Source organism: Amphibalanus amphitrite, unplaced genomic scaffold (assembly GCF_019059575.1).
Source record: "Amphibalanus amphitrite isolate SeventyFive unplaced genomic scaffold, NRLGWU_Aamphi_draft 000150F_arrow, whole genome shotgun sequence".
NCBI classification, from domain to species: domain Eukaryota; kingdom Metazoa; phylum Arthropoda; class Thecostraca; order Balanomorpha; family Balanidae; genus Amphibalanus; species Amphibalanus amphitrite.
This window is the reverse complement of record NW_024881645.1, coordinates 417,106-434,177: the sequence shown is the minus strand read 5'-3', so window position 1 is coordinate 434,177 and position 17,072 is coordinate 417,106. Positions and strand designations below refer to the sequence as shown.

The 17,072-nt window shown below is 49.2% G+C and overlaps 1 protein-coding gene across 13 annotated transcripts in view; it reads left to right on the top strand.

Annotated features, from left to right (window-relative positions):
• Positions 1 to 17,072, top strand: part of LOC122382912 (potassium voltage-gated channel subfamily H member 6-like) — a 53,755-nt gene that overhangs the window by 23,002 nt on the left and 13,681 nt on the right. For all 13 annotated transcript variants that reach the window (XM_043368846.1, XM_043368847.1, XM_043368843.1 and 10 more), the window contains 9 exons: positions 7,705 to 7,859; positions 8,407 to 8,515; positions 10,785 to 10,905; positions 11,786 to 11,946; positions 13,461 to 13,609; positions 14,586 to 14,728; positions 15,109 to 15,302; positions 15,548 to 15,696; positions 16,062 to 16,213. In XM_043368846.1, coding sequence (XP_043224781.1) covers positions 7,705 to 7,859; positions 8,407 to 8,515; positions 10,785 to 10,905; positions 11,786 to 11,946; positions 13,461 to 13,609; positions 14,586 to 14,728; positions 15,109 to 15,302; positions 15,548 to 15,696; positions 16,062 to 16,213 — 1,333 coding nt within the window. The remainder of the gene's footprint in view (positions 1 to 7,704; positions 7,860 to 8,406; positions 8,516 to 10,784; positions 10,906 to 11,785; positions 11,947 to 13,460; positions 13,610 to 14,585; positions 14,729 to 15,108; positions 15,303 to 15,547; positions 15,697 to 16,061; positions 16,214 to 17,072) is intronic.

The following is a 17,072-nucleotide window of genomic DNA, read 5'->3' as shown; positions in this document are numbered from 1 at the left end:
ATATCGTGGAATTATTTACGGTGTAATAGTACGTTAATGTGTAAGTGGTAAAAGCCTAGTCAAATAGTTTGGAAAGTGGTTATAAAGAAATGCTATGTAGTATGATAACAACCTACCTATTGTTCGCACTTGGAGAAACCCTCGACCATATTACGTTTTCTGTTTAAGTTTGTATAGATTGGAAAGTTTAAACACAGGGCTTTAATAACCAATGGCTGTGCTGGAAGACTGTGACGTGGCAGCTTATTATGCATTACTTTATTCTTGTCGTCAGCTGTGATACTACTGACAGGCGTGCTCGTTCAATCGACCATTCAATCATTGATTTAAATTGCTTTCTCATATTCTGCACATTAAAACTGTCCTTTTATAAGCATTGCTTTCTAAGGAAACTGACATTTTGCTGACAAAACGATAAGCCAACAGCAATTAATTAAATAATGAAATATTTCAAAGCAACACATTCCTGTCAAAACTGTAGGAAAATTGAGTATTTTTAGTTTCCAATGTCACGGCTTCGGCATAATAAATCGCAAGCCTAACGCATTTATATAAAAAAACTCCTAATGGAATGAATGACACACAACATTTCCATAAATTGAGTGCAGTAACCCGGTGTGTGAACAATCCGACTGATTTCCTTTATTTCGATTGTTTTGCATGAACTGCCATAGGATGAAGTGAGTGCATTTCGTTTTGTTTTCCAGGATGTCGATAGTTAAGTTTGGAATAATTATGGCCTGTGATCCCAAGGTAACGTGTGTGCTCAATAGACATTTACTCTGAATGTGTATACATTTTATCAAAAATAGAAATTTAGTGAGTACCTACCCGTAATGAGCTGACAGTTGTCAGAGTATAGCATAGAATAGCGCAACCATAGACGATGAATGTCAAATCGAAGCGCAAAAATACAATGGTTCAATAATTCGCTTTATTAGACAACGCTACATTGCCTTTTGTGTTGCTTTCGCACTTTACGATTACGTAGGAATGAGCACCTAAATGCTATCAGACGATGTCTATTGATATTAATTCAAAACCAAGTTGTCTTAGTGCAAACTGCATAGTCTGCTTTATACTTGCATTTACCAATGGTGATATCCCATTGCATTAGTATGTGGACTTAATATTTGTTTATAAAAGATACGGTATTGTGCTAAGTTGGTGAAGACAAATTGTGGCCTGCAAGTTCAAGCAGTTTTAGGGATGTTTTCAGGCAATAAAACACCGCTCTATTTACAATATCATAACATTTTATCAATTGCATCCAATAGCGACAAAACAACGAATTCATGTCACATTGGTATCGGCTTCACTGGCCCATCGAGCACATGCCTTTCAACGATGCCATGTTCAGTTCACAATTTAGAAAATATTTAAATAGCTAGGTCACATATCTTGAATTCATTAACATTCCTCTGCTGTATTTCTCAGTCTAGAGTAAAGTGATCCCTCAGAAACATCTACAAGGAAATGTGCATTACAAGCAGCTTTTTTTATTGAGTGTCGGTCCCAAAGTCGGTTGTAATGCGCGTTTACTTGGTTCAGGTTTATCGGATTGAATAACTTAACTATGCGTTTATTTTAATGCCAAATTTATCGCGACTCGAACACTATATAGCATCTTCTTATTTTTTTTCAAACGTGGTACTTCTTATTCGACCTCAATCCTAGAGCAAATTTGCGATGGTATTTGAGGGACTCAACTTGCCCTTCACACAAAACCAAAATTTTGATAAAACTTCTGGTTTTGAAGCCGTTAAACACCAAGCTAACATTCCTGCTCTTCCTTTTACTAAGCTCCGAGCCTTAGTTTGACGATTCATATTTCATACTGAGCACTAGTGGTACACCCCCAAAACCCTGTGGTGCAAAATAAGTCGCTATAAGACGATTTGATATATTTTCAAACCATGCACAATTCAATACCTGTTTTGTTGCATCAGCATTAAAGGGACTATCCCACCTTCTAAAATGTTGTTAAAACCAGTTAAATTGTGCCCGACTTTATAGATTGGATGACCAGGAACACGGTTCTGGCATTTATTTTTCATTAAACATCTTAGGCTTCCCATATTCCAAACACAAACTTTCAAATATGTGACATCACACTTCACAGCCCAAAATTACCTCCTTCCCCAGGCCACATTACTGTCATAAAGCTGATTCTTTTTACTCTGTAGGCACCACAAGAAAGTTCAGACCAGGTTTTTAAGCGATTTTTCAACGAACAAACCCATTTAAATCAGAATGACTAAATGAGGTGACGTCACACTAACGGTCGCTCCATGTTGAAGATAGGGCCTTGCACAGCCCATTTTCAAATGAAGGGAACGAATTTCTTCAACACCAAGAGGCCGCGGGGGTTGCAACCTAGATAGATAGTGGTTTCTGAACCTCGCCGCAAACTTGGCTATTGTTGTGCCCGTAGTCGTCCGTAATATCCGTACCGCCGCCACGAATCTCGCAGTCAACAGCCACGTGTCACTTCAGCCGGTATATTGCCTCAGCACGCATGGGAAATGGACAACGTCACTTATGCGCCACGAACGCAACAGTCATGGTTCAACTAATTCGCTGCACAGTTCCCACAATACGCGCGGACACAACACCCTCCCCCGCATAACAAATGCCAGCACAGTCACTTGCTATCGCTCCCTAAGGCGAATACCTAGCGGGAGGCCTTCTCGCCCGGGCACTGCGCCTCAGAACCGGTACTGACTGCGGACGCAAGGCATCACACATAGCGGAATCATTTCCATCAGTCACAGTCAAGAAAGGATCCCACGGAGCTTGGGAGGTCACAAGCGGAGCACCCGCTGATACCAGTCGTCGCGCGTGGACTCTCTCGCCGTTAACTAACCTATAACTGACGGGCCCGGTCTGCCGTGCTACCCGCACCGGCGGACCGTACTCACGACCTTTCCCGGTCGGGACTCTGACCCTAACCCAATCTCCTGGTCGCCAACTCGGGAGCCGTCGGCGGCTGTTACGATCGTACCGCTGTTGGTAGGCACGCTGGTACTTCTTGGCGTGCTCGCGCACCGGCGCGTCCTCCGCCCGCTCCGGAGACATTACATCCAGAGGCGTGCGCATACCGCGGCCCCTGAGCAACTGAAACGGGGACTGACCGGTACCGGGGTGAGGAGTCGCCCGATAACTCATCAGGAAAGTACGAACGTACGTCGCCACAGACTGTCCCAGTACTCGTGACATGGCCACTGCATCTTTCACAGTACGATTTAGGCGCTCCACCATTCCACAGGTTTGTGGAGAGTACGGTGAGCTCCTCAAGTGGCGAATGCCGCCTGCTCTCAGGAACTGCTGGAATTCCTCCGAACAGAACTGAGAACCATTGTCAGTGTGCAGACGCTCCGGAAAGCCCTCTCTAGCGAACACACCTTCCAAGAAATCGATAACAGACGCAGACGTAGCGCTGGGCGTGAACGCTACCTCTGGCCAGCGACTGTACCGGTCCACAAGCACCAGACCGAACCGGTACTGAGGATGACCACCAGACAGCGGCCCAATAATGTCCAGCTGCAGGTCACGCCACGCTCCCTCCGGCAGCGGAATCGGCTGGAGAGGAGGCGAACATGGAACGCTGGACTTACTGTGAGCCGCACAAAGCGAACACTCCGCGAGACCGTGCTCGACCTCGCGGTCCATGTTCGGCCACCAGTACTTCTCGCGGAGGCGCTGCTTGGTACGGACTTGGCCCTGATGTCCCTCATGAGCCAAATCGAACAAACGCTTACGGAGGGCAGAGGGCACCACCAGCCTGTGGCCCCTGAACAACAATGAGTCGGCACAACTGAGCTCGTACCTGACCTGATGGTATGCCCTGAGCTGCGGCGGAACATCCCTCGAGTGCGGCCACCGTCCTGACTGCACCGCGGAAATCACCGCCTGGAAGTGCTCATCGGCGGCTGCTGCCGACCGCAACTCGTCCCGTGTAACAGCTGCCTGTCCACAGATGAGCGCGATCTCCACTTCATCATCATCCCACCATGAGTCATCAGCCACAGGCATACGAGACAACCCGTCGGCCACAGCATTATCAGCCGACTTCAGGTACGACACATCAAAAGAATAGGTCATTAGTCGCGCTTCCCATCTCGCTATTCTGCGCCCCGCACGGTTGGATCCCTTCGGACCGAAGATGGTTATCAGCGCCTGGTTATCTGTTCGAAGCAAGAATCTACGTCCCCACAAGAACGCATGCCACTTCTCGACCGCCACACGGCACTGAGTGCTTCCTTCTCGACAGCCGAGTACGACCGCTCGGCGGAGGACAGCACTCGGGACGCATAAGCGATGACACGCTCCTCCTGCCCACATATCTGACTTAGGTATGCCCCCAAACCCACCTCACTGGCGTCAGTAGTAACTACTGTAGGAAGCGCGGGGTCGAACAAAGCCAGTGAGGGGGACCGAGCTATCCTAGCCTTGACCTGAGTGACAAGCTCGACTGCCTCTTTTGTCATCTGAAACTCATCCTGACGGAGAAGCGCTCGCAACGGTTCAACCAAGGTTGAAAACCCTGGAATGAAACGTGCGTAAAAACTCACGGAACCAGGAATGAGCGAAGCTTCGCCGGGCTGTCCGGAGACTCAGCCTTCAGAAGTGGAGCGATCCTCTCCGGGTCCAGCTGCACCGAGTTACACGAGACTCGGAGACCCAGGAAGGAGATGGATGACACCCCGTACACGCTTTTGGCCTCGTTCACCTTCACCTTGTGACTGCGAAGAACAGAAAGAACCTCAGACACGCGCCGATCGTGCTCCTCCTTACTGACACCATGAACTACAATGTCATCCAAATACACTTCGACCCCCTTGACACCCTTGAACATGTCACACATGATACTTTGGAACGCTGGGCCACTCGAAGCCAACCCGAACGGACAGCGGGTGTACCGGAACAGTCCATCATGGGTAATGAACGTAGTTAAGTCACGAGAGTCAGGGTGCAGATCAACCTGGTGGTAGGCATCCTTCAGATCTATCACTGAGTATACCTTAGAACCCTGTAGGCGGTGAAGGATTTCCTCCATGTGGGGAATAGGGTAACCGTCGGTCACTACGGCTCGGTTCACCTGACGCAGATCCACACACAGTCTAATCTGGCCATTACGCTTTCGCCCAACCACAATCGGTGAGACCCACGGGCTAGCATGGACACGTTCAATCACACCAGCACTCTCCAGCTCTGATAGGCGAGCACTCACCTCCTCGCGGATAGCGAGTGGAAGGCGGCGGAGAGGCTGACGAACAGGGCTCACAGCTGGGTTGACGGTTACCTTGTGCTGGTAACCCTGGATCACTGGGATATCAGGTGGGACATCAGCTGAAGAGGTGCCTGGATAGGCAGCAGCCCCCACTGTGGCACCTTGCTCAGCAGGACCACTGAGATTGCACACCTCGTTAGCCACAACATTGACATTGAATTTCTGCATCAGGTCAAGACCCGTTATGGCACACCCATGTGGCACCACGTACACACTGACACAGCTGCGGACGCCCCTACATTCCATGTCTACATCACACGTGCCAAGAACCTGCAGTACAGAGCCACCATATGCCTGGAACTGACTAGTAGTAGGTTTCACCTCTCTGTCCTTCACCCAGTGCCATGGCACCATGGACACCGGGGAGCCTGTGTCAACCACCATGGGCTGAGACCTGCCACCGAGCACCACAGGTACATGCAAACGTCCATGGTTCACAGTCATGATGGTGGCGGAAACAGCATTGACACCAGCCACAGCCCTTTTTCCCCGGCAGACACTGGCAAAATGCCCTATCTTACTGCACTTGTGGCATCTCGCCCGCCTAGCCGGACACTCCCTCGACCGAGCCAGGTGAGGGCCCCCACAGCAGAAACAGGTGGGGTCGGGAACAGCCCCCTTACTTGCAAGTGGTATAGCCGGTGGAGCAGGTCGAGCACCAGCACCAACACCAGAAGACTGGTAGGTTGAACGCCTAGGGACAGCTCCCTGCCCCTGGCGAGGTTGCACAGCGCTGACCACAGGAGCTACCGGACGCGATGGTGGCCTGGCAGAGGCCACCCCCTGCTGCATGACCAAAGCCTCCCGCTCAGCAGTTTCCACTGTCTCGGCAATGGTCAGGGTCTTCTGCAGGTCCAAGTCGTGTTCCAGAAGAAGTCGTTGACGGAGACGAGAAGAGCTTGTCTTTTCGACAATTTGATCGCGCACGAATTCATCCACTCTGTCGCCATAGTCACATGTAGAGGCCAGCTGCCTCAGTGAGCTTACCCACTGCGCAGTTGTTTCAGAAGGATTCTGGGCACGAGACCTGAACTTGTATCGTTCTGCCACCACATTGGTCTTGGGCCGGAAAAAACTGTCAGAGCACGAATTGTTTGCTCCAACAATGTCTCCCCTTCCAGCTTCACGGTTTCAGGCAGGGAATGGTAGATACGCTGTCCCTCTATGCCCAAGCAGTGCAAGAGTAGGGCACGTTGGCGGGCTTCACTGAAATCCTCGCCCCCAACGGCTAGGAGGAAATTCCGAAACAGTGGCAGCCAGTGAACCCACGGAATCGGTGGGTCACCAGGGGTGGGCAGGAACGGCGGCGGCCCCGACGCTGAAAAAGCGTCCATCTTGCAGCAGAAATCAAGAAAACAGTTCGTAGCCGTTCACAAAATCCTCGTCGCCAATCTTGTTGTGCCCGTAGTCGTCCGTAATATCCGTACCGCCGCCACGAATCTCGCAGTCAACAGCCACGTGTCACTTCAGCCGGTATATTGCCTCAGCACGCATGGGAAATGGACAACGTCACTTATGCGCCACGAACGCAACAGTCATGGTTCAACTAATTCGCTGCACAGTTCCCACAATACGCGCGGACACAACAGCTATCTCAACTCAAACCCCATGTTAAAGGTGGGATAGTCCCTTTAACCTAAACAGCAATGATATTTTTACTGCTGACCATTTCAGAACCCATTGCGTGCTCTAATCTGCCGAAGTGGTGCCAGTCATAGTCGTTCACAGCGTTTTGCTTGCCTCTAGCATTTGAGTTGGTCCTGTTTTCGGGGCGTGTTTTGGTTACCTAGTGGGCCATGCTCTGTACAGATGCTGATCAATGTCGTGCAACCAACATGTTCTGGTTTCATGATCTTGCAAGCGATAACTTTGACTAGCACTGAGCGCTGCCGCACCGTGTGGGCCCGGATCTAGCCATAGACTACTTCATACCGTGTTAGGCATTGCAGTCAATCTCAGGATTCTAGCTTTATGGCTGCGGAACGTCAGACCGCTTTTTTCTGTTTTGTGTGAGGGTTACCTATTTTCGTCTGCAGAACAAAATTATTTTTGAATGGGCTTGCGCTGGCATGGTTTGCCACTGAGTGCATTACTCATACAGGCGGTCGCTTAGATGTTCCACTGAAATAAACCTTGAATCGAATCGAGTTGATGATGAAGCCTAAGGGCACCTGTACTTCTTTAATTCGATTTGCATTAGCTCCATTTGGGGGTAAAATCGCTTGCGAACCGTTTTCTCGGCATATCCCAGCCGTCTCAAACCTCTAACAACTGGTTTCCTTGTGCACGACCACTGTAACGTAGCGTTTTCAGCTGTGTGCGGTGCCGGGACGGGGAGGCGGCGGCGCGGGCCTGCCGGCGGGCGGCGCTGACGGGCCGCCGGCCGCTCGTCGTGTCGTCTCCTGTTGCAGACCACCACACTGATCGGCCTGCTGAAGACGGCCCGACTGCTGCGGCTGGTGCGAGTCGCCAGGAAGATTGACCGCTACTCCGAGTACGGCGCCGGCTTCCTGCTGCTGCTGATGGCCACGTTTGCCCTGGTCGCCCACTGGCTCGCTTGTATCTGGTTAGTCCTCGGCCGCCCCCCACCCCACCCAAAAAAATCGATTGAAAGTTATTGGAAACTCATTCTGACGTGTTGATTGCTCGTTTGCTGTAAAGGCAGATAACCTGCGTGCATGATGTGTAGCTGTGGCAGGCGAGTTGGTACACCAGCTGTCTGGAGTCCGAAACAAATGAATCCTTCCTCAGATACCACACCACATGCAATATCAATAAATTATTTCTTTTGGTACTCATTCACATCGACTAGCAAGAAATCAATGAGCAACGAATCCCTTCTCCCAATATCGCTACAACTCGCTATTGATGGATGTAATTAAAGTGATTCTATCTGCCTCATCCGTCCCCGGGCTGCTTTTGGTTGTTAAAGCATTTATCAAAATCAGATAAGCTGCTCTGTGACGATCTTTTTCCTCGTTTTTGTCGTGTCTTGACATATCGTGAGATAATTTGACCGTCTAGATTGGATTTGTTACCTAACGGCAGTGATTTGATTACCGTCACATTCTTACCTGACACTCTTCTGTCCGATGTCTCCTCCTCGTTTCCAGGTACGCCATCGGATTCGCAGAGATGTCGAATCCCACAGGGTGGCTGCACCGGCTGGGTGAGGAGCTGAACGTGCCTTACGAAAACGGCGGCTCAGGACCCTCCATCAAGGTGGGTACTGGGTGCTAATGTGAGTCACGATTTCCCGACGTCACGCAGACATACAGAAACTTCTTTCTGTGTGATCTCGGGGTCCCTTTCACCTTTCTCCTTCCTCGTGATTTTTTTTTCGAGATTTTTTTTTTTCACTGCGTTGCATTGCTCGCACGATTTATGTGCTTGTAATTTTTAGAGAATGTATCACTTTGAACACCACATGGCATTATTCTGCCACATAACGACAAAAAGCCAATGGAGTTTGCAGTCTGAGCAGCTCCTTGTCTCTGGCATATTTCCATCTTTCACCTCATTACTGACACAACTGCTGACGGCTGCCATGTAGGTCGGACATTTCCATATTGCTGAACGCCATCGGGGTCTATGTCATTACGGTAATTACGTGGTCTGGTCAGGGTGGCCTGCCCAGAGTCTCAGAAGATGGCGATTCTTTCAGGTTTTTTATTTTCACAAGAGAGATAGCAAAATATGGCATTACACTGCATAGTGCTGCAAGGCCTATTGTCGACGACCTGGTTGTTTGGATAAAATTCGCCTGCGACATTAGGAAATAAATTTTGACATTTTATCTTTTTATGATAGATGCACCATGAACTGGTATATTACTGGTAATGATTAGTCTAAGTGCACCGTTTTGAACTGTTACTCTGAATCATTCAATATCATAATAATTTTTCGGTACGTTATTAAATAGTGTGCGACCTTGTATTCGTGGATTACAGGTGGACGAAGCATTGGGGACATACCCTACGCCATCACTACTAATAGCTATGATATCCCAAATGCAGCTGCGCCATCAGCATCAGAATTCCATGATTGCAGCACGTTGCAAATGGTTCGCATTACCAGACATTTCCATGCAGCAGTGCGATTGATTTTTCCGGCCGGAATATTGCTGGCGCCGCTCGGCCGCTGCGCCACTCTGTCCGGGAGCTGGCGGATTTTGCCGTCCGCTGCCCTCTCCTCGGCCTCTGGGGAGGCGGTGTTACGCGTCTCCTCAGTGGGAGCAGTGGGCCGTGCCAGCTGCCGGCCTATTGATAAGGCTGGCACTGTTAGTAGGCGCCCGCCGCTCGGACGCGATTCGACGAACCCTGCCGGCGCGCCGCGCTATGGCGGAGGAACTCAACAGACGCGGCCGACCCTGCAGTCGTCCCGCCCCGGCCATCGGTCGTTACAAGGCGCCTCACTGGCTGAGAACGGCTCCTCTATGGAGGCTGCGATGGCTGTAGTACTGGGAACAGGGTGATGAGCCGCGAACAATGTCTCACTGCCGACTCCGTCCTTCGTGCTTCTGGTGAACCAGCGTCAAAGTCATCTTCTGAACAGTATTAGATGAATGCATTAGTTTAATGAGTTGGCCTGGGTGAATGATTACCACTGAGATTAGATTATTGTCCGAGAGAAAATTATGTTGTCAGAATGCTTTGAAAATTATTGAAAGTAAAAGCACATCCGTGTAAACGTTTTATCAGGGTCAGCTCGTCCAAGGTAAATGGCGCCGCGCCTGGCTCGGGAATCTAATCTAGGAATTCTCATTATCTGGAGAATTCGGCGATGACAGGAGCCCTGTCGGGATGACTGAACACCAGTTTTTGCTGATCTATAGAGGACGACCAGCATCTCTGCTGCCCTTTCATTCCTGAGCTCTACGTTCACTTTTAAACCACGCGAAGAAGTAAGTTCATATTGACATTTTCTTCGGTGACTTTTTTAGGCACTTCATTAGTCAGCAGCTCCTCAAAAAAAGTCCGACGGTGAATGACCGAGGTTATGACTTTTCATTAGAATTTCGGCGCAAATTTGACAGGTCTTGTAATTGCTTTCGAGCATGGGCCATTGCGGGTCTTTTTGAAGACATCCCTTACCCATCAGATATTATGTAGGTAATAGAAATAGAATTAAGCTCCTGTCACATCCGTATTTATCATATCATTAATTTAGCATATGTCATATCGGAGCATGCAGCAGACAAACGTGACAACTTCCCTTCGTTTACAGAGTAGTAGAGTGTGTCGTACTCGCATTCATATGCAAACTTGGCCCCGTGTCATCAATTCAATATATGCAGGTGACGCACACAGCACCCGATCACCGTCATAACGGGACGCTCAGTATGCAATGCCGCCGCCTCTGACCGTTTCCCAGCAGCAGTTAGACGTGACTGGCGTGGGCGAGCGTGTCTCGCTCGCTCGGCTGTGACGATAATGCGCGCCGTGCGTTGACGTGCCGTGTACGTTGACGTGCTCTCTGCCGCCTGTTTCAGAGTCGGTACGTCACAGCGCTCTACTTTACGTTTACTGCCATCACGTCTGTGGGGTTTGGCAACGTGGCGCCAAACACAGACGCAGAGAAAATATTCACCATATGCACAATGCTAATTGGCTGTGAGTATAGCGTCACATCACTTTGTCGTCATGTTTTGATTTCCTATCAAAGTTAAATAACATTTATTATGCATAGTTTGTCAAAAAAAACCTTGGTAGTTTTTTACATTCACTTTTTTGCATATGTTCCACTACTTATTGTCAAGCGTTTGGTGTATGTTCCCGTCATGTGTCCATCGTTGGTCGCTGCTGCCGGTTTCCAGTTTCCGTCGAGTGACTGGCGTCGCTCGCTGTGTTTACGGAGGCGGCTCGTTCCGTTGTCCCTGCCGCCGTCGGCAGTGGTCGGCTCCGGGCCGACTCGAGCTCGGCTCGGCCGGCGGCGATTCTGTTTACCTGACCACCACCTGGTGGCGGCCCGCCGAGTCACCTGTTTACCGGGCCCAGCTGCGCCCAGCCGGCCCGCCAGAGTCGGTCCCGAGCGGCCGCGAGCGGCCGGTGGACGGGCCTGGCCTGAGTGGCCTCCGGTGGTCGTCCCATCTAGCGGCTTACGTCTCACCGAACAGTCCCAGTGCGCTGGTCCGCTGTTCCATAGTGATCTGTATACAAGATCTCTACGCGCTGTTCCCCACCAACCAACCGGCCGGGCTCAGAATCGCGAGTGTTGTTACACTCTGACCACAGACTGAACTGTCCCCGTGGCCAGAAATGGGGATGAATCAGCGGAGCGATGAGTCATGCAAAACGCACATTGGGACAAGCCATTCCCTCCTTCCTGTTACACCCTCCTTTGATCCTGCTCGATCAAAGGAGCTGGGCTCTTTGATTCTGGCTGTGTTTATGCGCAGTAGTAGGGAATTCACCTAACCACCCAGCTATTTCATTTCTTCATTGAACATGTAGTCCTGGTAATACCCCAGCTAACGTCTGCTATCCCCGACAGCGCTGATGTACGCCAGTATATTCGGTAACGTCTCGGCGATCATCCAGCGACTCTACTCGAGTACCACGCGTTACCACACCCAGATGCTGAGGGTGAAGGAGTTCGTGCGATTCCATCAGATCCCGAATCCGCTCCGGCAGCGACTCGAGGAGTACTTCCAGGTAGGTGACCAGGTGTCTCGCTCCTGCTGCCGCAGGATCGACGAGACACTCGATTGGCAGTCGTACAGTGGAACTGTTAGAGCTTTAACCCGCGCCCCGTAGGGGGGGGGGGCGAAACGGCCCCCCCCCTGTCCTTTTCGGTCGATATCTCCTAAACCGCTTCAGATACCGCCACCAAACTTTCAGGACCCCTCCGGGCATCAATTTTACACATTGTGACCAAAAATTTTTCCAGAGGCTATGATAGGTTGGCCACAAATGACGTCAGAATGACGTCATGTTCTGTCATTTTCGACCGAAAAAAGACCTTCGCGAGAAGACCTGTCAGGCCTACAGCTTTGAAGATACAGAAAAATGATCAGACATAAAAGATGTAGAATTGACAGGGCTACAAAACTGCTATCTCGGATTTTTGAAATTTTTGAGTTTTGAACCCCAAAAATCAAAAAAATATTTTTTTTTGATATATTAGCCAAAAAATCCAAAAAGTTTTTTGAGTTTAAAAAAAAAACGGAATATACGTGATAGTACCTACCGTCTTCTATCTACATACCGAATTTCAGATCGATACCTCGTTTTTTGGCCAAGTTATAGCGAAAAAAACTGTTCAAAATTGATGACGTCAAATTTTCAAACTCAATTTTTGGCAGTTCTAGACCTCGTAGAGCAAAACAAAGACCACCATTAGACTCCCCGTGACGAGCTGCATCGAATCGATACCCATTTTATGCAAAAATATCAACTTTGAAATTTGACCTTATTTGACCTGACCTTGACCTGACCTTCACCAAAACGTGACCTAGGCTGGCCCCAAAGGCTGCCTAACCCACATAATCGCATTTGTCATGTAAAATGGACCATAAAACATGTATCACACGACACTTTCATATTGTGACCCCGGTGACCTGACCTCGCTGTGACCTGACCTGGTATCAGTGACCTCAGATAGCAAAGTATGTGTTTGACGAACAATGCACCATCGATGGTTTTCAATAAATTACCAATTAACTCGATTTCACAACACATTTTTGAAATGCCTGTGAACGGTGAAAATCTGACCTTTGACCTGACCTGTGACGTCATCGGTTTGACCTAGGTCAATGAAATTTGGTCACAAGGTAGTTCCCGGGTGGGGCTATCGAACGCCGTTTGAATTTTGAAAATCGGCCGGTAACTTTCCGAGATCTTGGGGGGGGGGCCGAAACGGCCCCCCCCCCCCTACGGGTGGTAGGGTCCGCCGGTAGCCCTACGGGGCGCGGGTTAAACGCTGTGCCGTGCTTAATTTGGTTATAAGTGAAAAATTAGCCATGTAAGTCTTGGTATGAGCTCCAAGTAGTTACTTTATATCAGCGTTATCAACTTAACATCAATGCATCAATGATACTCCGTTGTTAGCACTCATGCATCAATCATTGATGTTAGCACATCAAGAATGCCCTGACTGGTATTGGTTGACATGTCAGCTCCATTTACCCCTCGATGTTATTATCCGACGGTATTTTTTTCGTCGACAGCACGCCTGGACGTACACAAACGGCATCGATATGAACAGTGTGCTGAAGGGGTTTCCCGAGTGTCTTCAGGCGGACATCTGTCTGCACCTGAACAGGACGCTGCTCGAGGCCTGCAAGGCGTTCCAGGGAGCCAGTCCCGGCTGCCTTAGGTGAGATTGTAGCTGAAGAAGTGGACCTTTTTAAAACTTTGGAGGAAGTATCTCCCCTCTCCCGCAGAGTTTAACGGCTCCTTTCTGGATCCACCGGTTATTGGCTAAACCGGCTTGTTGTTGGCGATGACTTTGTATGTTGTAATCATGATTCTATTTCTAGGCTATGATTAGCAAGATGTTGTGAGTTGTGTAGTGTGCTTGATATTGGATTGACTGAATTCCAACAGTTAACAGAGAAACGGTAGCGAGAGTTACAAAATCCCATGTGTAGGTTGAGATATCCAGGCTGTATTCTATGTAGCGCCCACTGCCTATGTCGCATTGACCAATGGACATCATACACTCGTCTCGGTACCCTGTGGATTAGGTCCGCCTCGTCCTACCGAACTGACGCCATAACACCTAGATGGTTTCGGCTGTAAGCGCCTGGAGCTTATGCTGTACCGCGGGACTTTATGAATAGCTCATAGATGGCGCTAGTGGTAAACGCCTGAAGTATATGCTGTGCCGCATAACATTGAACTCCTTGCCTATCCCGTAACGGACGAGTGGCGCAAAACATCGTGTTTCTTAGTTCTTACTTTCATAGAAATGTATCGTGTCAAAGAACAATCCATTTTCTCACTCGGGAACCGCTGCACGCATCTTGTGTGCACTAGAGATGTCAATGACACCAACTTTTTGGTACAGCGATACCAAACCGATACCAACTTGGTATTCCGTATTTCAATCCTAATGTTTTTAGTAGTTTGTTGGCATTATGAATCCTCGCTAATGTATAAGAGGCTGCGAATTTGGTAAAAAGTTGGTATTTCCCTGATATTCTCAAGTTGGTTCGGTTACGGTATTTTCTCATGGTTTCAGTTGGTATTTGGTTTGTTATCGGTTTTCAAATTTCCCGTATTTAACATCACTAGTGTGCACCCTCGTGTTCCTCTTCTCTGAACTCTGTTGGCGATCTCTCTGCCCCCAGGGCGTTGTCGATGAAGATGAAGACCACGCACGCGCCACCGGGCGACACGCTGGTTCACCGGGGCGACGTGCTACCGTGTCTGCACTTTGTCTCCCGTGGCTCCATTGAAATACTCAAACATGATATTGTGATGGCCATACTGGGTGAGCTCCATGCTTCTGACTCTTTCCAGCAAGTTTGGGTGATAGATGAGTCTGGTAGCTTACGTCGTGATCCTTCGGGATTTTGCTGCCGGTGGTCAGTTCAGCGGAATGGCTGCAAGACAACGTCCCAATCTAAACTTTATACATAATAAACATGGCAAACTTTTCGGTGTTAAGTGATGGATAACCTTTCAGTCCGAGCATTAACAAATTTTGTTTCCTGGTTGCTAATACGAATTTATGTCATCATAAGTATTTATAAGAAATAGTTCCCGTTTACCATTGCAAGTGGTTATCCGGTTTCGAATTTTGCGATGCGTGATATGAAGATTTCATTTCCACATTTCTAAAATTTGAGACGCATTTTTTGTTGTCCACAGGGAAAGAGGACATATTTGGTGAGAACCCTTTGAAGTATCCTACAGTGGGCAAGAGCTCCTGTAATGTGCGTGCCTTAACTTACTGTGATCTGCACAAGATATACCGGGATGATCTGCTGGATGTGTTGGAGATGTACCCCGAGTTCAAGGAGTCCTTCAGCCAAAACCTGGAGATCACCTTCAACCTCAGAGATGTGAGGAGATACATTGGCGGATCACTGTATAGAAATATTTAATGGGATTTGCTTTGATTCTTATACATTAGCATACTGGCAACGCCTTTGGGATCAGTTTTGCTTAGATATCTTCTGAGGCTGGGAAAATGTTGTCAGACCATTGATGTCGGACAAAATGTACCCGAGTATTCGACAGACCCTGAAATGTTCTGTCCTGACCTGATCTGACCTGTTCTGACCCGTTGTGACCTCTCGCTATACAGGAGGAGTGTGCCGGCGTGGATCCGGCGGTACTCAGTAGGCGGGGCCTGTACGCCTCTGACTCTGTGAATGACTCGGACGTCAAGAGTCGGGCGTACCAGCGGCCGCGGCGGCGAGGGTTCGGGCCTAGCGCCACTGAGGAGGAGGCCGGGTGGGTGTCCACTGCCCAGTGCCGCTGTATTCAGATGCTGCTCATTGGACTCTCTGCATCCATGTTGATTGCTTCTGATGTAGCGTGGCGACTGGCGACTGACTACACTCCATCGATGATTCGATCTACATATGTATCTGAAATCACGATATTTTTATTCAGTAATTTTAGCAGAATGAGTAACCATCGTGCAAATTATTTGGCCATCGCAGTCACTCCCATAACCTCTTGCTGGCCAGAATGACACATTTAACTGTCCTTCACGTTCAACTGTTGCTCAGCCTGCGGCCGGCAGTGAGAGCCGAGAGGGCCGTGCGTCTGTCAGTGTGTCCGTCCGTGACCGTTTTCGCCGCCTCGGCCGTCAGTGAGGGTCTGCTGGACGGTGGCGATGAGAGTGGTACGGGTATCCTGGAGTTCTCGCCAGACAAGGCTGGTCAGGACGTGACGCCGCTCAACCTCGACTTCGGAGAGCGCGAGCAGCGGGAAAAGGAGAAACAGCACATGAACTCAATAGCCGGTAAGTGTTCCCGCCGCTTCGCTGGGTCTTCTCCCCACCCTAACCCACCTGCTTATTGGAGTGATTGAACATGACTGTGATGGATGTGTCCCAAGAGTTCCAGCGGCTGGCTAGAAGCTCGTCGAGCCTAATGGCGGCCAAGTTCGGTAGGGATCTGATTTGAGTGACAGCCTGATGCGCTGAGCGGCTGAGCCCGCCTGTGAGCTCGACTTGAGTTCGCTGTGAGTTCGACTGAGCCACCCGCGAGTTGTATGGCCAAGGCTGACGTGTTGGGCTGGCTGCACTGCACTGGCTTGCTGTCCCGTTGGCTCACGTCCTGTTGGCTCACAGTGCGCTGGATCCATTAGTTGTCCAGAGTCCGCCCCTGTTGAAATGCTACTGGCCGAGGGCTAACCCAACCATTTCAGTGAAGTTTGTTGGCATTGAGGTACCTATCATTGCCATCGCCACTACACAGTGGGCTAGTAGTCTGTCCCATAGACATCCTAAGGAAAACCGCTCACTTCACATGCATGGTGCGTATTTGTACCCTGTCACATAAGCCACTCCAACGCAGTTTTATGAAAAAGGGACTTGTTATACATTTGATAATCAAGGTGTTTTACAGTACCGCATGTTTTAGGGTTTGTATTTGATGTACAAGAACGTTTACGTCATTTTCACAGCTAAATGAACGTGAAACGTAAGCCTTAATGGTAATCGTACTTTCCTCCACTTTCTAATGCTTCATAAATCCAGAAAACTGCATTCTTTTACCAGTATTGATTATATGAAAATGGTGTGTGTATAATCCCACTATTTCGATCACTTCGGACGTAACTTATTCAATGAAATACGTCTGTTTTTATAATCAATATTT